At 41.0% G+C, this 27500-nt stretch overlaps 1 protein-coding gene across 3 annotated transcripts in view; it reads right to left on the reverse strand.

Moving 5' to 3' along the window:
* Positions 1-27500, reverse strand: part of LOC133567965 (piezo-type mechanosensitive ion channel component 2) — a 230989-nt gene that overhangs the window by 127895 nt on the left and 75594 nt on the right. For all 3 annotated transcript variants that reach the window (XM_061919617.1, XM_061919616.1, XM_061919618.1), the window contains exons 6-11: positions 18395-18557; positions 16910-17180; positions 16627-16840; positions 7954-8128; positions 5417-5536; positions 3965-4000 (exon numbers count right to left, since the gene is read on the reverse strand). In XM_061919617.1, the coding sequence (XP_061775601.1) occupies positions 3965-4000; positions 5417-5536; positions 7954-8128; positions 16627-16840; positions 16910-17180; positions 18395-18557 (979 nt within the window). The remainder of the gene's footprint in view (positions 1-3964; positions 4001-5416; positions 5537-7953; positions 8129-16626; positions 16841-16909; positions 17181-18394; positions 18558-27500) is intronic.

Below are 27500 nucleotides of genomic sequence, written 5' to 3' on the forward strand. Positions count from 1 at the left end.
CTTTATTTAAAGCAGCAGTTTCATTGGCAGCAAAACAGGCCCAGAGCATAATACTACCACCACCATGCGTGGGCAGTACAGCTCGGTTGGTAGAGTGGCCGTGCCAGCAACTTGAGGGTTCCAGGTTTGATTCCCGCTTCCGCCATCTTAGTCACTTCCATTGTGTCCTTGGGCAAGACACTTTACCCACCTGCTCCCAGTGCCACCCACACTGCTTTAAATGTAACTTAGATATTGGGTTACACTATGTAAAGCGCTTTGAGTCACTAGAGAAAAGCGCTATATAAATATATTTCACTTCACGGTAGGTATGGTGTTCCTGGGATTAAAGGCCTCACCTTCTCTCTTCCAAACATATTGCTGGGTATTGTGGCCAAACAGCTCCATTTTTGTGTCATCTGACATCACATGGACAAAGACAAGACCTTCTGGAGGAAAAGTTCTGTGGTCAGAAGTTGGGTCTTGGGCTCAGTTGGGTGTTCCAACAGGACAATGACCCCAATCACACCTCAAAAGCTGTACAGGAATGGCTAAATCAGGCTAGAATGAAGGTTTTAGAATGACTTTACCAAAGTCCTGGCTTAAATGTGTGGACAATGCTGAAGAAACAAGTCTATGTCAGAAAACCAACACATTTAGCTAAACTGCACCAATTTTGTCAAGAGGAGTGGTCAAATATTCAACCAGAAGCTTGTAGATGGCTACCAAAAGGGCCTTATTGCTGTGAAACTTGCCAAGGGACATGGAAGCAAATATTTAAGTCCCATTTGTATACTCTAGCTTTTAAATAGACAACCCTTTTAGACTCTCACTATTATGTTAGATCCACTATGGACTGGAATCTCACTATTATGTTGGATCCACTATGGACTGGACTCTCACAATTATGTTAGATCCACTATGGACTGGACTCTCACTATTATGTTAGATCCACTATGGACTGGACTCTCACTATTATGTTGGATCCACTATTACTTTTGACCACAATTGTATGTACGAGCATACTGACACAATTTTATGGAACCTCCAACTAAAAGGCAGAAAGTGTGGTGTACAGTAGCTTGTGTCTAAGGATGGTGTCTAAGGAAGGTGTCTAAGGATGGTGTCTAAGGATGGTGTCTAAGGATGGTGTCTAGGGATGGTGTCTAGGGAAGGTGTCTAGGGAAGGTGTCTAGGGAAGGTGTCTAGGGAAGGTGTCTAGGGAAGGTGTCTAGGGAAGGTGTCTAGGGAAGGTGTCTAGGGAAGGTGTCTAGGGAAGGTGTCTAGGGAAGGTGTCTAGGGATGGTGTCTAAGGATGGTGTCTAAGGATGGTGTCTAAGGATGGTGTCTAAGGAAGGTGTCTAAGGAAGGTGTCTAAGGAAGGTGTCTAAGGAAGGTGTCTAAGGATGGTGTCTAGGGATGGTGTCTAGGGAAGGTGTCTAAGGATGGTGTCTAAGGAAGGTGTCTAAGGATGGTGTCTAAGGAAGGTGTCTAAGGAAGGTGTCTAAGGAAGGTGTCTAAGGATGGTGTCTAAGGATGGTGTCTAAGGAAGGTGTCTAAGGAAGGTGTCTAAGGAAGGTGTCTAAGGAAGGTGTCTAAGGAAGGTGTCTAAGGAAGGTGTCTAAGGATGGTGTCTAAGGATGGTGTCTAAGGATGGTGTCTAAGGATGGTGTCTAAGGATGGTGTCTAAGGAAGGTGTCTAAGGAAGGTGTCTAAGGAAGGTGTCTAAGGATGGTGTCTAAGGATGGTGTCTAAGGATGGTGTCTAAGGATGGTGTCTAAGGATGGTGTCTAAGGAAGGTGTCTAAGGAAGGTGTCTAAGGATGGTGTCTAAGGATGGTGTCTACGGATGGTGTCTAAGGATGGTGTCTAAGGATGGTGTCTAAGGATGGTGTCTAAGGATGGTGTCTAAGGATGGTGTCTAAGGAAGGTGTCTAAGGAAGGTGTCTAAGGATGGTGTCTAAGGAAGGTGTCTAAGGATGGTGTCTAAGGATGGTGTCTAAGGATGGTGTCTAAGGAAGGTGTCTAAGGAATGTGTCTAAGGATGGTGTCTAAGGATGGTGTCTAAGGATGGTGTCTAAGGATGGTGTCTAAGGATGGTGTCTAAGGATGGTGTCTAAGGAAGGTGTCTAAGGAAGGTGTCTAAGGATGGTGTCTAAGGATGGTGTCTAAGGAAGGTGTCTAAGGAAGGTGTCTAAGGAAGGTGTCTAAGGATGGTGTCTAAGGATGGTGTCTAAGGAAGGTGTCTAAGGATGGTGTCTAAGGATGGTGTCTAAGGAAGGTGTCTAAGGAAGGTGTCTAAGGATGGTGTGTAAGGATGGTGTCTAAGGATGGAGTCTAAGAATGGTGTCTAAGGAAGGTGTCTAAGGAAGGTGTCTAAGGGTGGTGTCTAAGGGTGGTGTCTAAGGGTGGTGTCTAAGGATGGTGTCTAAGGATGGTGTCTGAGGAAGGTGTCTAAGGATGGTGTCTAAGGATGGTGTCTAAGGAAGGTGTCTAAGGGTGGTGTGTAAGGATGGTGTCTAAGGAGGGTGTCTAAGGATGGTGTCTAAGGATGGTGTCTAAGGATGGTGTCTAAGGATCAATCAATCAATCAATGTTTACTTATATAGCCCTAAATCACTAGTGTCTCAAAGGGCTAAGGATGGTGTCTGAGGAAGGTGTCTGAGGATGGTGTCTGAGGAAGGTGTCTGAGGAAGGTGTCTGAGGAAGGTGTCTGAGGAAGGTGTCTGAGGATGGTGTCTGAGGATGGTGTCTGAGGATGGTGTCTGAGGATGGTGTCTGAGGATGGTGTCTGAGGATGGTGTCTGAGGAAGGTGTCTAGGGATGGTGTCTAGGGATGGTGTCTAGGGATGGTGTCTAAGGATGGTGTCTAAGGATGGTGTCTAAGGATGGTGTCTAAGGAAGGTGTCTAAGGATGGTGTCTAAGGATGGTGTCTAAGGATGGTGTCTAAGGATGGTGTCTAAGGAAGGTGTCTAAGGATGGTGTCTAAGGAAGGTGTCTAAGGAAGGTGTCCAAGGAAGGTGTCCAAGGATGGTGTCCAAGGAAGGTGTCCAAGGATGGTGTCCAAGGATGGTGTCCAAGGATGGTGTCCAAGGATGGTGTCCAAGGATGGTGTCCAAGGATGGTGTCCAAGGATGGTGTCCAAGGAAGGTGTCTAAGGATGGTGTCTAAGGATGGTGTCTAAGGATGGTGTCTAAGGATGGTGTCTAAGGATGGTGTCTAAGGAAGGTGTCTAAGGATGGTGTCTAAGGAAGGTGTCTAAGGAAGGTGTCTAAGGAAGGTGTCTAAGGGTGGTGTCTAAGGGTGGTGTCTAAGGGTGGTGTCTAAGGGTGGTGTCTAAGGGTGGTGTCTAAGGGTGGTGTCTAAGGGTGGTGTCTAAGGGTGGTGTCTAAGGATGGTGTCTAAGGATGGTGTCTAAGGAAGGTGTCTAAGGAAGGTGTCTAAGGAAGGTGTCTAAGGATGGTGTCTAAGGATGGTGTCTAAGGATGGTGTCTAAGGATGGTGTCTAAGGATGGTGTCTAAGGATGGTGTCTAAGGATGGTGTCTAAGGAAGGTGTCTAAGGATGGTGTCTAAGGATGGTGTCTAAGGATGGTGTCTAAGGATGGTGTCTAAGGATGGTGTCTAAGGATGGTGTCTAAGGAAGGTGTCTAAGGATGGTGTCTAAGGAAGGTGTCTAAGGATGGTGTCTAAGGAAGGTGTCTAAGGAAGGTGTCTAAGGAAGGTGTCTAAGGAAGGTGTCTAAGGATGGTGTCTAAGGATGGTGTCTAAGGATGGTGTCTAAGGATGGTGTCTAAGGATGGTGTCTAAGGATGGTGTCTAAGGAAGGTGTCTAAGGATGGTGTCTAAGGATGGTGTCTAAGGATGGTGTCTAAGGAAGGTGTCTAAGGAAGGTGTCTAAGGATGGTGTCTAAGGATGGTGTCTAAGGATGGTGTCTGGTACCCAAACATCGGGGCTGAGAAACAAGAGAGGGGGTGCATGTGTACCTCGGTTGTACTGATGGCGTCCTGGGTCGAGAGGAGCTAATGTCAGACAAGAAAAGAAACAACAAGACAAGGCGTGTTAGCATCAAGATTCTCTCCATAATATTCCAGAACAAAACAGAGGGCACAGTTGGCTATTTTCAGCTGGTCAGGGGGAATAATGATGTACATTTTACAATATTGTTGTCTTCTTCAGCAAGTTCTAAAGCAGGGGTCACCAAGCCGGGCACCAGGTCGCCCGTAAGGACCAGATGAGTCGCCCGCTGGCCTGTTCTAAAAATAGCTCAAATAGCAGCACTTACCAGTGAGCTGCCTCTATTTTTTAAATTGTATTTATTTACTAGCAAGCTGGTCTCGCTTTGCTGGACATTTTTAATTCTAAGAGAGACAAAACTCAAATAGAATTTGAAAATCCAAGAAAATATTTTAAAGACTTGGTCTTCACATGGTTACATAAATTCATTTATATTTTATTTTGCTTCTTATAGCTTTCAGAAAGACAATTTTAGAGAAAAAATACAACCTTAAAAATGATTTTAGGATTTTTAAAAACATATACTTTTTTACCTTTTAAATTCTTTCCTCTTTTTTCCTGACAATTTAAATCAATGTTCAAGTATTTTGTTTTTATTATGGTAAAGAATAATAAATACATTTAAATTTAATTTTTCATTTTAGCTTATGTTTTTTCAAAGAAGAATATTTGTGAAATATTTCTTCAAACTTATTATGATTAAAATTCAAAAAAATTATTCTGGCAAATCTAGAAAATCTGTAGAATCAAATTTAAATCTCATTTTAAAATATTTTGAAATTCTTTTAAAACTTTTGTTCTGGAAAATCTAGAAGAAATAAGGATTTGTGTTTGTTAGAAATATAGCTTGGTCCAATTTGTTATATATTCTAACAAAGTGCAGATTGGATTTTAACCTATTTAAAACATGTCATCAAAATTCTAAAATTAATCTTAATGAGGAAAAATTACTAATGATGTTCCATAAATTCTTTTTTTAATTTTTTCAAAAACATTCAAAACTAGCTAGTTTTTCTCTTTAATTTTTTCAGTTGAATTTTGACTCTTAAAGAGTCGAAATTGAAGATAAACTATGTTTCAAAATTTTATTTTCATTTTCTCCTCTTTTAAACCGTTCAATTAACTGTTTTTTTTTTCATTATTTATTCTCTACAAAAAACCTTCCATAAAAGGAAAAAGAAATGTACGACGGAATGAGAGACAGAAATACCCTTTTTTCTTTTTAAATATATTTATGTAGATGTATTTATTAAAGGTAAATTGAGCTAATTGGCTATCTCTGGCAATTTATTGAAGTGTGTATCAAACTGGTAGCCCTTGGCATGAATCAGAACCCAAGAAGTAGCTCTTGCTTTCACAAAGGTTGGTGACCCCTGTTCTAAATGGTAGCAGAACCAGGACCAGATCAACACCCAACGTACATTTTTCTCGTCGGTGCCTTGCCGGTATTCCCACCACAGTTGCCTCTTCCTGTTGGCCGAGTTATTTGTCCCGTTTCCGACCATCTCCTCCTCCTCACACATGTCTTCCTCCTTGTCATCCTGAAACAACACAGATTAGCTCTGATGATGCCTCCTCCTCTTTCAACTGGATCGCTTGGATCAAGTTTACACCCAAGAATAAAAGAAAACATTGCAACTTAAAGTCCTACTGAAAGCCACTACTAGCAACCACGCAGTCTGATAGTTTACATATCAATGATGAAATATTAACATTGCAACACATGACAATACGGCCACTTTAGTTTACTAAATTGCAATTTTAAATTTCCTGCGAAGTATCCTGTTGAAAACGTCGTGGAATGATGACTCGTATGATGACGTGTGCGCGTGATGTCACAAATTGTTGGGGACATCTTAGCTCAGGTACAAACACGGCTAAAAGTCATCTCTGTTCATGGTGTAATTACCCAGTATTTTGGACATCTGTGTTGCTGAATCTTTTGCTATTTGTTCAATTAATAATAGAGACGCCAAAGAAGAAAGCTGTAGGTGGAAAGCGGTGGATTGCCGCTGTCTTTAGCAACCAAAACACAGCCGGTGTTTCTTTGTTTGTTGTGAAGCTTTAACACAGAGCAGTCAAGCGAACATGTTTTCTTTACGTCAAACAGCATGTTTTTGGATGAGGAAATTGTGATATATATCTTACCGGAGACATCTTTGGATTATTCGTCATCCTGCAGCAGCTGTCAAAAAGGGCAGCTGTGAGCTTGGCTCCTCGGCTTCTCTCTGAGACACTGCGTGTTCACCGCAGCCATCTGACCTCAAGGTATGTCTTTACAATCTCACTAAAACACTATTAAAACAATAAGCAGATAAGAGATCTTCCAGAATAATCCTAGTAAATGTGTCTAATTACATCTGAAACGCTCACACTGCCACCGCAGTCACTTTTTTTTTTTTCTAGTCCTTCACTATCAATATCCTAATTCACGAATCTTTCATCCTCACTAAAATTAATGGGGAAATTGTCGCTTTCTCGGTCCGAATTGCTCTTACTGCTGGTGGCTCCCGTTATAAACAATGTGAATATATGTGGAGCTCCACAACTCGTGACATCACGCGCACATTGTCTGCTACTTCCGGTAAAGGTAGGGCTTTTCTATTAGCAACCAAAAGTTGCGAACTTTATCAACGATGTTCTCTACTAAATCCTTTCAGCAAAAATATGGCAATATCGCAAAATGATCAAGTATGACACATAGAATGGACCTGCTATCCCCGTTTAAATAAGAAAATATCATTTCAGTAGGCCTTTAAAAGGGGAACATTATCACAATTTCAAAAGGGTTAAAAACAATAAAAATCAGTTCCCAGTGGCTTGTTTTATTTTTCTAAGTTTTAAAAAAATGTTTACACCTCCCGGAATATCCCTAAAAAAAGCTTAAAAGTTCTTGATTTTCGCTATTTGCGATGCGACTGTCCATTTCCCTGTGACGTCATACAGGGCTGCCAATACAAACAACATGGCGGTTACCACAGCAAGATATAGCGACATTAGCTCGGATTCAGACTCGGATTTCAGCGACTTAAGCGATTCAACAGATTACGCATGTATTGAAACAGGTGGTCGGAGTATGGAGGAAGATAGCGAAAACGAAATTGAAGAAGAAATTGAAGCTATTAACGCTATTCGGCCATAGCATGGGTGTACATAATGAAGTGGCCCATAGCATGGCTGCCTTATTAGCATCGCCGGTAAAATGTGCGGACCAAACGATCAGGACTTTCGCATTTCATGACACTGGAGCAACTTAAATCCGTCGATTGGTAAGTGTTTGTTTCGCATTAAATGTGGGTATCTAGTTTCAAATGTACATACAGCTAGCGTATATAGCATGTTAGCATCGATTAGCTTGGCAGTCATGCCGTGACCAAATATGTCTGATTAGCACATAAGTAAACAACATCAACAAAACTCACCTTTGTGATTTGGTTGACTTAATGGTTGCAAATGCATCTGCAGGTTATCCATACATCTCTGTGCCATGTCTGTCTTAGCATCACCGGTCAAATGTGAAGACACTCTGGTACATTCAATGGGGGTCTGGCGGCAGATTTCTTGCCAGTGGTGCAACTTGAATCCCTCCCTGTTAGTGTTGTTACACCCTCCGACAACACACCCACCAGGCATGATGTCTCCAAGGTTCCAAAAAATAGTAAAAAAAACGGAAAATAACAGAGCTGAGACCCGGTGTTTGTAATGTGAAAATGAAAATGGCGGGTGTGTTACCTCGGTGACGTCATCGCTAAAAGAGCGATAAACAGAAAGGCGTTTAATTTGCCAAAATTCACCCATTTAGAGTTCGGAAATCGGTTAAAAAAATACATGGTCTTTTTTCTGCGCCATCAAGGTATATATTGACGCTTGCATAGGTTTGGTGATAATGTTCCCCTTTAAACTGCAGGTTTTAGTGTTGAGTTTCTTGAAATGTTGGTGTGGATGGATGCGTGTCTACCGCGGGCTGGTCGACGGGCTCCTGCAGCCAGAGGCGAATGAGCGTGGCCAACGTGTAGTAGAGCACCAGCAGCATGATGGGATTTACAAAGTGGTGCCATTTGCGTTTGGTGTTCCTGATGAGCTTCCAAGTCCTGGAACAGTCGTTCTGGATGACGGGGGACATGCCAAAGTACCTGCAGGGACACACAGGAGGCGCACAAGGACAAGGAAGACAGAAATGTTATTATTTTACTGAGTAAGCAGCTGCTGCATATCCAGGATGGCTTCTTCACTCAGCTGGGGAAGGCCCCCAGGTCATGTGACTGGGGGTTTCCCTTGTGGAAGAGGTGTGGACGCAGGAAGTGGAGTGGAAGTCAGGTCCCCGGACAACCAACCTCACTCAGCAGCGGGCCTGATTATAAACACTGAGGAGAGGCGCTTTGGTGGAACCACTATATAATTATGGCTTCGGGCTTCCATTAAATACCTCCACTCTATAGGCTGCAAAGTCAACAAGATTCCACACTCCATCCAGCTGTCTAATCACTGGCCATACAGCAATAGTTGATCTGTCTATTACCTCACACCTTCTATGTTAGCTACTCGTGGTTTTTAATGTCTATTTTCTATTTTATGCTGCAACTGTCACATATACTGCAATATTGTACATGGTAATTGTTATATATTGTATATATGATATACAAACCCCGTTTCCATATGAGTTGGGAAATTGTGTTAGATGTAAATATAAACAGAATACAATGATTTGTAAATCCTTTTCAAGCCATATTCAGTTGAATATGCTACAAAGACAACATATTTCATGTTCAAACTCATAAACTTTATTTTTTTTTTTGCAAATAATCATTAACTTTAGAATTTGATGCCAGCAACACGTGACAAAGAAGTTGGGAAAGGTGGCGATAAATACTGATAAAGTTGAGGAATGCTCATCAAACACTTATTTGGAACATCCCACAGGTGTGCAGGCTAATTGGGAACAGGTGGGTGCCGTGATTGGCTATAAAAACAGCTTCCCAGTCTTTCACAAGAAAGGATGGGGCGAGGTACACCCCTTTGTCCACAACTGTGTGAGCAAATAGTCTAACAGTTTAAGAACAACCTTTCTCAAAGTGCCATTGCAAGAAATTTAGGGATTTCAACATCTACGCTCCATAATATCATCAAAAGGTTCAGAGAATCTGGAGAAATCACTCCACGTAAGCGGCATGGCCGGAAACCAACATTGAATGACCGTGACCTTCGATCCCTCACACAGCACTGTATCAAAAACCGACATCAATCTCTAAAGGATATCACCACATATGCTCAGGAACACTTCAGAAAACCACTGTCACTAAATACAGTTTGTCGCTACATCTGTAAGTGCAAGTTAAAGCTCTACTATGCAAAGCGAAAGCCATTTATCAACAACATCCAGAAACGCCGCCGGCTTCTCTGGACCCGAGATCATCTAAGATGGACTGATGCAAAGTGGAAAAGTGTTCTGTGGTCTGACAAGTCCACATTTCAAATTGTTTTTGGAAATATTCGACATCGTGTCATCCGGTCCAAAGGGGAAGCGAACCATCCATACTGTTATCGACGCAAAGTGTAAAAGCCAGCATGTGTGATGGTATGGGGGTGCATTAGTGCCCAAGGCATGGGTAACTTACACATCTGTGAAGGCACCATTAATGCTGAAAGGTACATACAGGTTTTGGAGCAACATATGCTGCCATCTAAGCGACGTCTTTTTCATGGACGCCCCTGCTTATTTCAGTAAGACAACGCCAAACCACATTCAGCACGTGTTACAACAGCGTGGCTTCGTAAAAAAAGACTGTGGATACTTTCCTGGCCCGCCTGCAGTCCAGACCTGTCTCCCATGGAAAATGTGTGGTGCATTATGAAGCGTAAAATACGACAGCAGAGACCCGGACTGTTGAAGGACTGAAGCTCTAAAAAAAGCAAGAATGGGAAAAAAAATCCGGACCAAAGGGGAAGCGAACCATCCAGACGGTTATTGACGCAAAGTGTAAAAGCCAGCATGTGTGATGGTATGGGGGTGCATTAGTGCCCAAGGCATGGGTAACTTACACATCTGTGAAGGCACCATTAATGCTGAAAGGTACATGCAGAATTTGATGCCAGCAACATGTGACACAAAAGTTGGGAAAGGTTGAAATAAATACTGATAAAGTTGAGTAATGCTCATCAAACACTTATTTGGAACATCCCACAGGTGTGCAGGTTAATTGGGAACAGGTGGGCGCTATGATTGGCTATAAAAACAGCTTCCCAAAAAATGTTTAGTCTTTCACAGGAAAGGATGGGGCGAGGTACACCCCTTTGTCCACAAGTTTAAGAACAACGTTTCTCAAAGTGCACTTGCAAGAAATTTAGGGATTTCAACATCTACGCTCCATAATATCATCAAAAGGTTCAGAGAATCTGGAGAAATCACTCCACATAACATTGAATGAGTGCAGGTACTTTCCTGGCCCGCCTGCAGTCCAGACATGTCTACAATGGAAAATGTGTGGCGCATTATGAAGCGTAAAATACGACTGCGGAGACCCCGGACTGTTGAAGGACTGAAGCTCTACATAAAACAAGAATGGGAAAGAATTCCACTTTCAAAGCTTCAACAATTAGTTTCCTCAGTTCCCAAACGTTTGAGTGTTGTTAAAAGAAAAGGTGATGTAACACAGTGGTGAACATGCCCTTTCCCAACTACTTTGGCACGTGTTGCAGCCATGAAATTTTAAGTTAATTATTACTGTATTTGCAAAAAAAAAATAGAGTTTATGAGTCTGAACATCAAATATGTTGTCTTTGTAGCATATTCAACTGAATATGGCTTGAAAAAGATTTGCAAATCATTGTATTCTGTTTATATTTACATCTAACACAATTTCCCAACTCATATGGAAACATGGTTTGTAGACATAATATATCAGTATATATACTATACTGTACATATATTATGTAAATATTACATATAAATGTTGTATTTTATATCGCTATATTTAGTCTGTTAATACCTGCATTGTCCTTTCCATCCTTACACCTTCCATGATTGGAACTAAACTACTGTGTGGAACAATTTCCCTCGTGGATCATTAAAGTTTGTCTAAGTCTAAGATGGACATCAGATGATTGAGCACAGGTGTTTTTATTTCTACTTTTCATGAACTTTGTTATTAGTGAGATACATTGCAATTAGAGGTGTCCGATGATGGCTTTTTTTGCCAATATCTGATATTACGATATTGTCCAACTCTTCATTACCGATTGTGATATCTACCGATATCGATATATACAGTGGTGGAATTAACACATTATTATGCCTAATTTTGTTGTGATGCCCCGCTGGATGCATTAAACAATGTAACAAGGTTTATGAAATAAATCAACTCAAATCACGCAAAAAAATGCCAACATGGCACTGCCATATTTATTATTGAAGTCACAAAGTGCATTATTTTTTTTAACATGCCTCAAAACAGCAGCTTGGAATTTGGGACATGCTCTCCCTGAGAGCATGAGGAGGTTGAGGTGAGGGGGGGTGGGGGGGGGGGGGTGTATCTTGTAGCGTCTCAGAAGAGTTAGTGCTGCAACGGGTTCTGGGTATTTGTTCCATTGTGTTTATGTTGTGTTACGGTGCAGATGTTCTCCCAAAATGTGTTTGTCATTCTTGTTTGGTGTGGGTTCACAGTGTGGTGCATATTTGTAACAGTGTTAAAGTTGTTCATTTTTTAATTTTTGATAATAGTGAATCATATATTAGAATATGGGATCTGTTATTTAAATTTCTGTTAACTATTAAAGGAACAAAAAATATGACTGATTTTTATCCGTGTGAAAACATTGGACACAGTGTGTTGTCAAGCTTAAGAGATGCCATGCAAGTGTAAGCCACTGTGACACTATTGTTCTTTTTTATTTTATTGTTTTATTATTTTTTATTTTCTATGAATGTCTAATGAAAATGTCGAGGGATGTTTAATCACTGCTATGTTGAAATTGTTACTGGTATTGATACTGTTGTTTCACTACTTTTGGATGTTTCTGTGTCCTGTTTGTGTCTCCTCTAAATAGCTCCGTTTATTGTTGCTGTTCTGACTGTTGCTGGGTCGGGTTTGGTTCTGGAATTGGATAGCATTGTTATGGTATTGCTGTGTATTGTTTTGTTGGATTGAATAAAAAAATTTAAATACAATAATAAAAAAGTTGTTTATACGGCCACCCTCAGTGTGACCTGTATGGCTGTAGACCAAGTATGCCTTGCATTCACTTGTGTGTGAAAAGCTGTAGATATTATATGACTGGGCCGGCACGCAAAGGAAGTGTCTTTAAGGTTTATTGGCGCTCTTTAGTCCTCCTTTCGTCCGTGTACACAGCGGCGTTTTAAAAAGTCATGAATTTTACTTTTTGAAACCTATACCGATAATTTTGAAACAGATACCCATAATTTCCGATATTACATTTTAAAGCATTTATCGGCCGATAATATTGCCAGTCCGACATTATCGGACATCTCTACTTTTTATGAACTTTGTCAAAAGTGAGATACATTGTAATCATTTTGTGCTGAGATGGAAAATCCTGTTTCCCCAACGGCGTGTGTGGTAAATAACCATCTCAGTCACCCGGGGCAACGCACTTCATTACAAATGTGACTAATGTGTATGTGTGGGCCAGGTGTGAAATGTTGGGGTTTTTATTACACAGTCGCAGTCGTCTACCACTTCATGCATAATACAAGCAGGGTGCTTGTGGTGGAGTTCTTAAAGGCTCTTTGTCCGACATCGATGTGAGCTGAGTGGGAGTCAGATTAGGGCTGGGCGATACATCGATATACTCGATATGTCACAGGTTTGTCTCTGCGCGATATAGAAAACGATTATATCGTGATATTCGAGTATATGTTCTCAAGTAGTTGCTTTTAGCTGCGGGCATTACACTACAGGCTTTTCCCACTCTTTCTTGTCTTTCCTTCTCACAGAGACAAAAACCAAGCGCACCTTCTTCCATACGTCACGTGTGCAGGATTGCCCCTGACAGTTTGGTAGTGTTTTAGTTTTTCCTTTGTGTGTGTGTAGTATTTACTGTCTTTAGTTCCTGTCAGAACTCTTATTTTGTTTGTGTTTCCTGTTTGTCTCCTTGAATGCTGTGTCCCCTCAGCTGTGGCTTATTATCACCTGGCCACACCTGGTGTCAATCAGCCAGCCAATATTTGAGCCTGTTTTGTCCTCCAGTCAGAGGCTGGATTATTCTGGTGCCGTCTCGTGTCGATGTCACCACTACATGTCATGTCGCTTGTAGCTTTGTCTACTTCTGTTCACTCTGCTCATGCCATAGTTCCGTTTGTGTCACAGTAAGTGTTTTTGTTCTTAGCCAAGTTTGTTATCCGCCTTGTGCGCGCCTTTTGTTATTACCCTTTTGTTTGTTCTTGTTTTAAAGTTTGTTTTCTTACTCAATGCCCGCCTTCTTCTCTGCATCTTGGGGTTGGTCACCAACAAACTCTGACACCAGCGGAGCAGAGAGCTAGCGACATGGTAACGTTAGCTGTGATGCTAACGGTGAGGTGCGAGTGGTAATACGAGAGAAAGAAGGAGCGAATCTGGTAACAAATGGAGGAAGATTTAATTACCAAGGAAAACAGCACGGGATCCATCGTCCGGCGGTGGTTTGGCATCAAGCGGGAATATGCTCAATATTTATGCGGCAAAAGCGTTGCTACAAAAAGTAGCAGCACTGCTAATGTAGCATCATTTGAAAAGTCATCTGCTAGAGAATGAAGAGTGCTTGAAACTCCGCATGTCAACATCTCTGTTCAGTGCCACGCCAACAAAATGGCGAAGCAACTATTTCCAGATCAACACCGTATGAAAAAAAAAAAGTCAACAACAGAAGGAGATAACGTCCGCAGGAACCTACCACATAGTGAAGGACATACACTATTTGATTTCCTATTATGCAGCTAATTTTTATTTGACAGTTATTGAAATATCTTGTGTGACATCATGCACAAAAGTGCACTTTATTTGTTTTAAACTATTGTAGTGGCGTTCTGTACAAAAAGTGCACTTTAATTTAGTGTTGTTTTGATATGTCATCTTAGTGACATCATGCACAAAAGTGCACTAATAGCTTGTTTTAAAATGTCTCTGACAATCTTGCACTTTCTGTTTTGAAATGACATGAATGTTTGTGCCACTGTTTAATAACTGTTTAATAAATACACTTTTGGTCAATTGACTTAGTTGTGATTTCCCTCTCTGCATGAAAGTTTAAAAGTAGCATATATGAATGCAGTATGAAGAAGAATGTTTGAATGTAGACACATAGAATCATCATACTGCTGTCATTATATGCATCAAGTGTTCATTCAAGGCTAAGGCTAAATCCATCCATCCATTTTCTACAAATATCGAAATATATATCGTGTATAGTGACATGGCCTAAAAATATGGAGATATTAAAAAAAGTCCATATAGCCCAGCCCTAAGTCTGATACATCCACCCTGTAGCTGCCTTTTTCCTTGTTGCCTTCTGGTCTCCAACAGCAAGTAAATATTTGGTGTGCTTTAAGCAAACTCTCTGCTGGCTGCAGAAATGTTGTGGCGTCCGAAAAGCTTGGATGGTACTTTCACAGGTTTCCGACCCTTCACTATATTTGTCCAAAAATAGACACCACGCCAAATGAATGAGAAGAGTTTTTAGTCTTTTTAAAAATAATCTCAACTAGATGATGCATTTCCTGAAGGAATTGCGTGTGAATGCTCCAACGCCGAAGTTGAAGTGAACGGCTGACAAAATGTAGTATGGGTTGAGTTTTTCCTTGCCCTGATGTGAGATCTGAGCAGAGGATGTCATTGTGGCTTGTGCAGCCCTTTGAGACACTTGTGATTTAGGGCTATATAAATAAATTGATATATTGATTGGTTGATTGATTGATTGGTTTGATATACACCAAGTGTCGACCATCTTGCATTTTCAACCTCATGCTTTTGAGTGAAAAATTTAGGTTAAAAAAAAAAATGTAATTTTGTTGAATGAAGTCCAATTGAAGCACCCCAGTCCAAATTTAGGTGGGTAAATTAGACACTAAATTATGATTTTAATGTGAAATATCAAAGTGGATATTGTTTGAAAGGGTCTTATTTTGTTACTTTCATGTTTTTTTAATAATAATAACTGATCACAGTGAGGCACAATAGCAAGTTAATTGTATTTATAATACTCCATACAACCTGCATTCTTCTCTTGGCCAAAACGCTCAGATTCGGCATCCTCGGCCCAGACCATGTCTCCATTGTGATTGGTCAGAGATAGTTGTGGACATTCGTGTTATTTTTGTACAGCACCCCTCAATCGTTAGTATTATTTGGACTACGGCTGGGCGATATATATATCGATGTACTAGATATATCACGGGTTGGTTAGAAAATGACTGCATTGTGATATTCGAGTATATGTTCTCACACAGTTGCTTTTAGCTGCGGGTGTTACACTTCAGGCGTTTTTCACTCTTTCTTGTCTCTCCTTCTCACAGAGACATAAAAACAAGCGCACCTTCTTACATACGTCACGTGTGTATACACCCTTGCGGAGCAGAGAGGTAGCAGCATGGGTAACGTTAGCTGTGATGCTGGCGGGGCCGTGCGAGTAGTAATACGAAAGAAAGAAGGTGCAAATCTGGTAACAAATGGAGGAATAATTCATTACCAAGGAAAACAGCATCGTTTGGCGGTGGTTTGGCTTCAAACGGGAATATGTTGAACATTTATGCGGCAAAAGCGTTGCTACAAAAAGTAGCAGCACTGCTAATATAGCATCATTTGAAAAGCCATCCGCTCGAGAATGAAGAGTGCTTGAAACTCCGCATGTCAACATCTCCGTTCGGTGCTACACCAACAAAATGCCGAAGCAACTATTTCCAGATCAACACCATATGAAAAAAAAAAAAAAAAGTAAACAACAGAAGGAGATAACGCCCGCAGGAGCCTACCACAAAGTGAAGGACATACACTATTTAATTTCCTATTATGCAGCTCATTTTTATTTAACACTTATTGAAATATCTTGTGTGACATCATGCACAAAAGTGCACTTTATTTGTTTTAAACTATTGTAGTGGCGTTCTGTACAAAAAGTGCACTTTAATTTAGTGTTGTTTTGATATGTCATCTTAGTGACATCATGCACAAAAGTGCACTAATAGCTTGTTTTAAAATGTCTCTGACAATCTTGCACTTTCTGTTTTGGAAATGACATGAATGTTTGTGCCACTGCTTAATAACTGTTTAATAAATACACTTTTGGTCAATTGACTTAGTTGTGATTTCCTTCTCTGCATGAAAGTTTAAAAGTAGCATATATTAATGCAGTATGAAGAAGAATGTTTGAATGTAGACACATAGAATCATCATACTGCTGTCATTATATGTATCAAATGTTCATTCAAGGCTAAGGCAAAAATATTGAGATATATATCGCGTATCGCGATATGGCCTAAAAATATAGAGGTATTAAAAAAAAGGCCATATCGCCCAGCCCTAATTGGGACTATCAAACCTACACCCTTGTCACTGGGGGCCGCAGTCTTAAAACTGTGCCCTGTACACAGTACCGTGCCTGGGATTGGAACCATCTGAAGTGTGGACTCGTGCCTTAGACCAACCTGATGTAGCTGTCTTCCGGCGTGACAGAATCCTGGAAGGACTGGAACTGGTAGAGGTAGAGGACGATGAGGTGTCCGGCGCTGAAAATGGCCATCAGGACGCACATGCAGCTGAAGAGCAGCTTGTCGAAGGTCCGCCGCAGGGACCACCAGGTGCACAGGAACAGGAAAATAAAGAAGTAGACCGCCGAGGTCAAGGAGGGCAGCATCATCCCTACGAGGGACAACCAGATTCTTGTAGGTCTGATTGGAAACCGAAGTCCAGCATGAGTCGAGCACTTACCCGTTATACCCAACAAGACGGTCACCACCACCGGACCCGCTGTAGTGATTAAGTTCCCGATGACTTCCTTCACTTTGGAGGCGACTTGTGCTACCAACCGCAGGATCTTCATCTTGACGCTCTCTTTTGCTTTCTCCTCCTCCTCCTCCTCTTCTTCTCCTCCCTCACTCTCATGCCCTTCATATTCCTCGTCTTCTTCGGCCTCGTAGCCCCCGTCGGAGCCCTCTTCTAGAAAAATGTGGTCCTCTAGGCTCAGCTTCTCGTCCTCTTCCTGACAGTTTGGTTAAAAATAACAATTACATTGAGACAAGTAAGTAAGTACTGTAAGTGAACAAGTAAACACTGTAAGTAAGCAACACTGCAAAAACTGAAATCTAAGTAAGATGAAATATCTCAAATAAGTGTGATATTTGCTTATTTTCTGTCTGATAAGATAATTCTTCTCACTAAGCAGATTTTTTGTTAGTGTTTTAGTTGTTTTAAGGGTTTTGGTCCTAAATGATCTCAGTAAGATATTACAGCTTGTTGCTGAGATTTGAGACATTGAGATGACATTAAAACATGCTTGAAAGTAGAATATCAACTGTTGCAAAGCTGTGTCATCAACACTCAGGTATAAAACTAATTTTTTAAAGTAATTCTTATTCAAAGCATGAAAAAAAACACAATTGTGTCTCATATTAAAACAGATGACAGCCAAATAGACTTTGCTGTTTTATTTTCAATAAAACAATAGAAAATACATACTCATATAGTAGTGCACTGGTTAGTGAGAATATACTTATTTCAAGGTATTTTTGGGTTCCATGAGGTTAGTTAATTTTACTAGTCTTGACAAGCCAAATTTTCTAGTTCTATTGGCAGATAATTTTGCTTAGTTCTAATAAAATACCCCTCATTTATGTATTTTTTTTCTTGTTTTTGAACACCAACTTTTTGCAGTGAAGTAAGTACTGTAAGTGAGTTAGTAGGTAAGTCGCTGAGTAAGTAAGTGAGCACAATTCCGACGGAAAAGCCGAACGACAGACACATGGAGAAAACTAACAGATTACAGAAGAGAATTTTGTATTATCCATACATAATGTCAAAAAGTAAGTTTACGAAAGGGGGGACAGCTCTCGGTAGCTTAAAGCGTTCAAATAAATATTCGTCACTTTGTACATGGTTGTGAAATATGCGCTTTCCCCGGGGCATGATCTGGGGCATCTTGCCATCTTGCAGTGTGTGTGTGTGTGAGTGTGTACACACACGGTATCTTGAAATGTCTATATATTGCTCCTTTTGCTATATGTCTGTCTGTCTTATTTATCTCTATCTATTTACAGTATGTATCTATCTATACATATATATGTATCTATACATATCTATCTATATATCAGTGGTTCTTAACCTGGGTTCGGTGAGTCTGGCTTTTTTTCCTTGTTTTTGCAGTGTAGAGATGCACACCCCTAGTATTTATAGTAAATCCAGTAAATAGCAACACACTTGTTCCTCTGCTTCGAAGTCGGCGTTATCCTGCGCCATGTCCTCAGGCGGCCTCTTTTGGACCAAACTGCGACACAGAATCCAGATGGCCAAGCCCACCATGAACATGCCGATGTCTGGGATGAACACTCGGATACCGTTCCCAGCATCAGCATCAATCACACTGGAAACAACAACAGGACTACATTAGAACACAATGCATTCGAAAACCCGTGATTGAGTGTTGATAGTGGTGTAACGGTACGTGCATTTGTATTGAACCATTTCGGTACGGGGTTTCGGTTCAGTACAGGGTGTACCGAACAAGTTTCTGCTCTGCTTCTTCTGCCTCTGTCTCAGCACCCAGCATTGTCCCACCCACACAAACATCTGATTGGTTACATATATTGCTGTAACAGCCAATCAGCAGTGCGTATTCAGAGCGCATGTAGTAAATGCTTCAGCGTCGAGCAGATAGGTGTTTAGCAGGTGAACATAAGGCAGCGTACTCTCCCCAAATGATAATAAAGACCTCCCAGTCAACTACTAGTAACATCACTATGAGCCCGTTGACCTTCTAGAAACTTCAACTGCAGCTCAGCTCACTCGCAGTTCTGGCTTGAGGTGAAGGCTCATTAGCTTTTAGCGTAACTTTAGCTCATTTTGCGGTGTGTGTGTGTGTTTTACGGACAGAAAAGCTTTGAATGGCAGGGTCCCTGCTATCACATGTTGATAAAAATATAACATTTACATAATAAAAATAAACTACTGGCTTCCCAAATGCTGTAATAAATGAAGCATGATGAGTTGACTTGAAACTGTTTAATGTTGCACTTTTTATATGTAGAAGAAAAGTTTTGTCATTTTATTTAATCCAAGCAACAACTTGAAGCAGTTTAATGTGGATTAACGTGGGCAGAATTATTATAGTGTTCCCAATGTTAAAAGGATAAAGCCATTGTTTACAAATTTGGTTAATAAATAACCAAAAAAATGTATATTTTTTTGTTTTCTTACTGTACCCAAAATGAACCCAACCATGACCTCTAAACCGAGGTATGTACCAAACCGAAATGTTTGTGTACCGTTACACCCCTAGGTGTTCAGTCTATATTGCGGCCGTCATATCTTAAAGAGAACAATACTTTCTCACATGCATGCGTATTTTTCCGCTTATTCAGATTAAATGTGTGTTGAATACTTTAGTTTTTATGTGCAGCAGCAGCAGTCATTTGCTGCTTTAAATGCTTTGCTGCAAACAAGCCAACACACAAGCTCCCATACACACAGTCTTTAGAGTGGAAAAAGTGGAGTTTCCAGACAGTCATCCTTTTAGCACCTGTAATACAGAGTGATTGGATGCTGCGGTTATACTCTCATACCCAAAAAGTTTGTTTCGGAAGAGGAAACTAAAGTGTTGCCATGGCAACTCCAGTAGCAGTGAGTTTGGTACGCTGGTGTTGTGTGAGGACAATCTTTACGAGGTGTCATGATTGCACGCTACCTAAGAAAATAAATAAAAAAACCTGTCCCGAAATGACTTACAGGTTTTCCCCGAAACTTGTAAAAGTAGCTTATTAATGTGAAAAATCATTCCTAGATCAGTTTTCCAGACAAGAGACGCTTTGCTCGAAACTTAATGAAAGTGTTGACAAGAAACAACAAAGTATTGACTCTGACAAACAACTGAAAAATACAATTGAAAACGTTGCAACTAGAGATGTACGATAATATCGGGCGGCCGATATCATTGGCTGATAAATGCTTTAAAGTCTAATATCGGAAATTATAAGTATTGGTTTCAAAAAGTAAAATTTATGACTTTAAACCGCTCTCAGAATGACAAAGTGCAGTTTTGTACAACTCTGCAAACTACAAACATGACTACAGATGTCTAATGATTTCGGCCGATAAATGCTTTAAAATGTAATAATGGAAATTATCGATATCGGTTTAAAAAAGTAAAATGTATGACTTTTTAAAACGCCGCTGTTTGTAGTGGTACATGGACGTCGGGAGAAGTACAGAGCGCCAGTTAACCTTCAAGGCACCTCCTTTGCATGCCGGCCCAATCACATAATATCTACGGCTTTTCACACACAAGTGAATGCAGTGCATACTTGGTCAACAGCCATACAGGTCACACTGAGGGTGGCCGTATTAACAACTTTAACACTGTTACAAATATGCGTCACACTGTGAACCCACACCAAACAAGAATGACAAACAATTCGGGAGAACATCTGCACCGTAACACAACATAAACACAACAGAACAAATACCCAGAAACCCTTGCAGCACTAGCTCTTCCGGGGCGCTACAATATACACCCCCCTCTCTCAGGGAGAGCATATCCATTGTTACATTGTTTAACAAAATTAGGCATAATAATGTGTTCAATCCACAACTGTATATATCGGTATTGATTTCAAAAATTAAAATTTATGACATTTCAAAACGCCGCTGTACAGAGTGGTACATGGACGTCGGGAGAGGTAGAGAGCGCCAGTTAACCTTCAAGGTACTGCCTTTGCGTGTCGGCCCAATCACATAATATCTACGCTTTTCACACACACGCACAAGTGAATGCAAAGCATACTTGGTCAACAACCATACAGGTCACACTGAGGGTGGCCGTATGAACAACTTTAACACTGTTACAAACATGCGCCACACTGTGAACCCACACCAAACAAAAATGACAAACACTTCGGGAGAACATCCGCACCATAACACAACATAAAAACAATTGAACAAATACACAGAACCCCTTGCAGCACTAACTCTTCCGGGACGTTACAATATGCACCCACCTCTCTCAGGGAGAGTATGTCCGTTGTTACATTGTTTAACAAAATGTGGCATACTAATGTGTTAATTCCACAACTGTATGTATCGGTATCGGTTGATATCGGAATGGGTAATGCTTTAAAATGTAATATCGGAAATTATCGGTATCGATTTTAAAAATTAAAATGTATGACTTTTCAAAACGCTGCTGTACGTAGTGGTACATGGACGTCGGGAGAAGTACAGAGCACCAGTTTACTTTAAAAGGCACTGCCTTTGCTTGTTGGCTCAATCACATAATATCTACGGCTTTTCAAACACACAAGTGAATGCAATGCATACTTGGTCGACAACCATACAGGTCACACTGAGGGTGGCCGTATTAACAACTTTAACACTGTAACAAATACGCGCCACACTGTGAACCCACACCAAACAAGAATGACAAACACTTCGGGAGAACATCCGCACCATAACACAACATAAAAACAATAGAACAAATACACAGAACCCCTTGCAGCACTAACTCTCCCGGGACGTTACAATATGCACCCACCTCTCTCAGGGAGAGCGTGTCCCAAATTCCAAGCTGCTGTTTTGAGGCATGTTAAAAAAAATAATACACTTTGTGACTTCAATAATAAATATGGCAGTGCAATGTTGGCATTTTTTTTGCATAACTTGAGTGGATTTATTTTGGAAAACCTTGTTACATTGCTTAACAAAATTAAGCATAATAACATGTTAATTCCACAACTGTATATATCGGTATTGGTTGATATCGGATATCGGCAAAAAAATGTTACGGCGCACGCACAGTCTGTTTCTCCCTCTTCTGCAGGAGCACTCAGCAGCTCCACTATGAGCACATCCAGACACGCCCCCACAACATCCAGACACGCCCCCAGGCGTGCTGTGCAGACCGCGCCCACACAACACAGCAGCCGGAGGCAATCATCAATCAGAATACCTGGGAGTGATTACAGTCTACGAGATAAAGAGCCTCGCCGCTGACTACTCCTCGTCAGAACATAGCCCTGCTCACATCCCTGTCTCAGCTCCCTCTGCCATATTCCCCTGAACCCAGATTAGCCTCCTGACTCCCCGACAAATTCCCTGGACTTTGGACGCCCTCTCCTGCACTACGACTACGCTTGGATCCCGGACTTCTTTGCCTTCCCCCTCTGGATTTGGACGCCACCAATCAACACGCATGACAACACTCCTTACGGTATCTTCATATGTTAATTCCAGCACATAGTTTACATTCAAACACATAGTAGCATACACACCCTACGTATCCATTAATCACTCAATAAACACATTGAGTTTGTACAAACCCCATTTCCATAGGAGTTGGGAATTTGTGTTAGATGTAAATATACACCAAAATGCTCAGTCTTTCACAAAAGGATGGGGCGAGGTACACCCCTTTATCCACAACTGCGTGAGCAAATAGTCAAACAGTTTAAGAAAAACGTTTGTCAAAGAACAATTGCAAGAAATTTAGGGATTTCAACATCTACGCTCCATAATATCATCAAAAGGTTCAGAGAATCTGGAGAAATCACTCCACGTAAGCGGCATGGCCGGAAACCAACATTGAATTACCGTGACCTTCGATATCTCAAACGGCACTGTATCAAAACCGATATCAATCTCTAAAGGATATCACCACATGGGCTCAGGAACACTTCAGAAAACCACTGTCACTAAATAGTTTGTCGCTACATCTGTAAGTGCAAGTTAAAGCTCTACTATGCAAAGCGAAAGCCATTTATCAACAACATCCAGAAACGCCGCCGGCTTCTCTGGGCCCGAGATCATCTAAGATGGACTGATGCAAAGTGGAAAGTGTTCTGTGTTCTGACGAGTCCACATTTCAAATTGTTTTTGGAAATATTCGACATCCGGACCAAAAGGGAAGCGGACCATCCAGACTGTTATCGACGCAAAGTTGAAAAGCCAGCATGTGTGATGGTATGGGGGTGCATTAGTGCCCAAGGCATGGGTAACTTACACATCTGTGAAGGCACCATTAATGCTGAAAGGTACATGCAGAATTTGGAGCAACATATGCTGCCATCTAAGCGCCGTCTTTTTCATGGACGCCCCTGCTTATTTCAGCAAGACAATGCCAAGCCACAATCAGCATGCGTTACAACAGCGTGGCTTTGTAAAAAAAAAAAAAAAGAGTGCAGGTACTTTCCTGGCCCGCCTGCAGTCCAGACCTGTCTCCCATGGAACATGTGTGGCGCATTAACAAGCATAAAATAGGACAGCGGAGACCCCGCACTGTTGAAGGACTGAAGCTCTACATAAAACAAGAATGGGTAAGAATTCCACTTTCAAAGCTTCAACAATTAGTTTCCTCAGTTCCCAAACATTTATTGAGTGTTGTTAAAAGAAAAGGTGATGTAACACAGTGGTGAACATGCCCTTTCCCAACTACTTTGGCACGTGTTGCAGCCATGAAATTCTAAGTTAATTATTATTTGCAATAAAAAAAAAATGTTTATGAGTTTGAACATGAAATATGTTGTCTTTGTAGCATATTCAACTGAATATGGCTTGAAAAGGATTTGCAAATCATTGTATTCTGTTTATATTTAACTCTAACACAATTTCCCAACTCATATGGAAACAGGGTTTGTATTAGCGGCAGTAAAACTAACCACATAACCACATAAAACATACAATAATGTAAATATGTGGAATATACTTGGAAAAAAATGTCACATCTGTAAAAGTGGTTTGTAATGATCCCCAATATTTCAAAGGTGAATGCGGTTAGGATAAAAAAAACTAATTGTTTATGCCGCTTCTTCGGCCACTCATGCTATTATACCTTCTTGTGAGTAGTGGGGGAAAAAAAGGGCGGGTCCCAGTTTGGACATTCCCGTCCTTAATAGGATCACGGCACAATGAGGAGGCAGACACAGGGCAGCCTAACTGGGTTTAGACTTGATCAGGAGTCCACACAGGGACCACAGCTCAGGAGCCTGCAGACCAAAGTGCTGTTTACTGTTATTGTGGACTTTTGTAGCAAAGGGGAAACTTTGCCAACAATAAACATCTTCTTATCGAATAGATGTTTGACAGCTGAAGCTGTAATCCTCCATCAGGTGTGCCCAGGTTTTTCCAGCAAGGGCTGCACGCAGAAAAATGTAAGGATGCGACGAGACCACAGTAACGATGCTAAAAAAAATGCAAGTCAAGATATGCTAAACTATCTGAACAAAACATCCACATCTTCTGTCCGGTGGCCATGGATGAAGTGCTGGCTGTTCAGAGTCTGGACCCGGGGTGGACCACTTGCCTGTGCTTCTGTTGGGGACATATCTGTGCTGCTGACCAGTCTTCACTCTGGATGGTCTCCTGATGGCCCCACTATGGACTGGACTCTCACTATTATGTTAGATCCACTATGGACTGGGCTCTCACTATTATGTTAGATCCACTATGGACTGGACTCTCACTATTATGTTAGATCCACTATGGACTGGACTCTCACTATTATGTTAGATCCACTATGGACTGGACTCTCACTATTATGTTAGATCCACTATGGACTGGACTCTCACTATTATGTTAGATCCACTATGGACTGGACTCTCACTATTATGTTAGATCCACTATGGACTGGACTCTCACTATTATGTTAGATCCACTATGGACTAGACTCTCACACTATTATGTTAGATCCACTATGGACTGGACTCTCACTATTATGTTAGATCCACTATGGACTGGACTCTCACTATTATGTTAGATCCACTATGGACGGGACTCTCACACTATTATGTTAGATCCACTATGGACTGGACTCTCACACTATTATGTTAGATCCACTATGGACTGGACTCTCACTATTATGTTAGATCCACTATGGACTGGACTCTCACTATTATGTTAGATCCACTACGGACTGGACTCACACTATTATGTTGGATCCACTATGGACTGGACTCTCACTATTATGTTAGATCCACTATGGACTGGACTCACACTATTATGTTAGATCCACTATGGATTGGACTCTCACTATTATGTTAGATCCACTATGGACTGGACTCTCACTATTATGTTAGATCCACTATGGACTGGACTCTCACACTATTATGTTAGATCCACTATGGACTGGACTCTCACTATTATGTTAGATCCACTATGGACTGGACTCTCACTATTATGTTAGATCCACTATGGACTAGACTCTCACTATTATGTTAGATCCACTATGGACTGGACTCTCACTATTATGTTAGATCCACTATGGACTGGACTCTCACTATTATGTTAGATCCACTATGGACTGGACTCTCACTATTATGTTAGATCCACTATGGACTGGACTCTCACTATTATGTTAGATCCACTATGGACTGGACTCTCACTATTATGTTAGATCCACTATGGACTGGACTCTCACTATTATGTTAGATCCACTATGGACTGGACTCTCACACTATTATGTTAGATCCACTATGGACTGGACTCTCACTATTATGTTAGATCCACTATGGACTGGACTCTCACACTATTATGTTAGATCCACTATGGACTGGACTCTCACTATTATGTTAGATCCACTATGGACTGGACTCACACTATTATGTTAGATCCACTATGGACTGGACTCACACTATTATGTTAGATCCACTATGGACTGGACTCTCACTATTATGTTAGATCCACTATGGACTGGACTCTCACTATTATGTTGGATCCACTATGGACTGGACTCTCACTATTATGTTAGATCGACTATGGACTGGACTCTCACTATTATGTTAGATCCACTATGGACTGGACTCTCACTATTATGTTAGATCCACTATGGACTGGACTCTCACTATTATGTTAGATCCACTATGGACTGAACTCTCACACTATTATGTTAGATCCACTATGGACTGGACTCTCACTATTATGTTAGATCCACTATGGACTGGACTCTCACTATTATGTTAGATCCACTATGGACTGGACTCATTATGTTGGATCCACTATGGACTGGACTCACACTATTATGTTAGATCCACTATGGACTGGACTCTCACACTATTATGTTAGATCCACTATGGACTGGACTCTCACACTATTATGTTAGATCCACTATGGACCGGACTCTCACTATTATGTTAGATCCACTATGGACTGGACTCCCACTATTATGTTGGATCCACTATGGACTGGACTCACACTATTATGTTAGATCCACTATGGGCTGGACTCTCACACTATTATGTTAGATCCACTATGGACTGGACTCTCACACTATTATGATAGATCCACTATGGACCGGACTCTCACTATTATGTTAGATCCACTATGGACTGGACTCTCACACTATTATGTTAGATCCACTATGGACTGGACTCTCACTATTATGTTAGATCCACTATGGACTGGACTCTCACTATTATGTTAGATCCACTATGGACTGGACTCTCACTATTATGTTAGATCCACTATGGACTGGACTCACACACTATTATGTTGGATCCACTATGGACTGGACTCACACTATTATGTTGGATCCACTATGGACTGGACTCACACTATTATTTTGGATCCACTATAGACTGGACTCACACTATTATGTTAGATCCACTATAGACTGGACTCTCACACTATTATGTTAGATCCACTATGGACTGGACTCTCACACTATTATGTTAGATCCACTATGGACTGGACTCTCACACTATTATGTTAGATCCACTATGGACTGGACTCTCACACTATTATGTTAGATCCACTATGGACTGGACTCTCACACTATTATGTTAGATCCACTATGGACTGGACTCTCACTATTATGTTAGATCCACTATGGACTGGACTCTCACACTATTATGTTAGATCCACTATGGACTGGACTCTCACTATTATGTTAGATCCACTATGGACTGGACTCTCACTATTATGTTAGATCCACTATGGACTGGACTCTCACACTACTATGTTAGATCCACTATGGACTGGACTCACACTATTATGTTAGATCCACTATGGACTGGACTCTCACTATTATGTTAGATCCACTATGGACTGGACTCTCACTATTATGTTGGATCCACTATGGACTGGACTCTCACTATTATGTTAGATCCAATATGGACTGGACTCTCACTATTACGTTAGATCCACTATGGACTGGACTCTCACTATTATGTTAGATCCACTATGGACTGGACTCTCACACTATTATGTTAGATCCACTATGGACTGGACTCTCACACTATTATGTTAGATCCACTATGGACTGGACTCTCACTATTATGTTAGATCCACTATGGACTGGACTTTCACAATATTATGTTAGATCCAC

Source organism: Nerophis ophidion, linkage group LG14 (genome assembly GCF_033978795.1).
Source record: "Nerophis ophidion isolate RoL-2023_Sa linkage group LG14, RoL_Noph_v1.0, whole genome shotgun sequence".
NCBI lineage: Eukaryota > Metazoa > Chordata > Actinopteri > Syngnathiformes > Syngnathidae > Nerophis > Nerophis ophidion.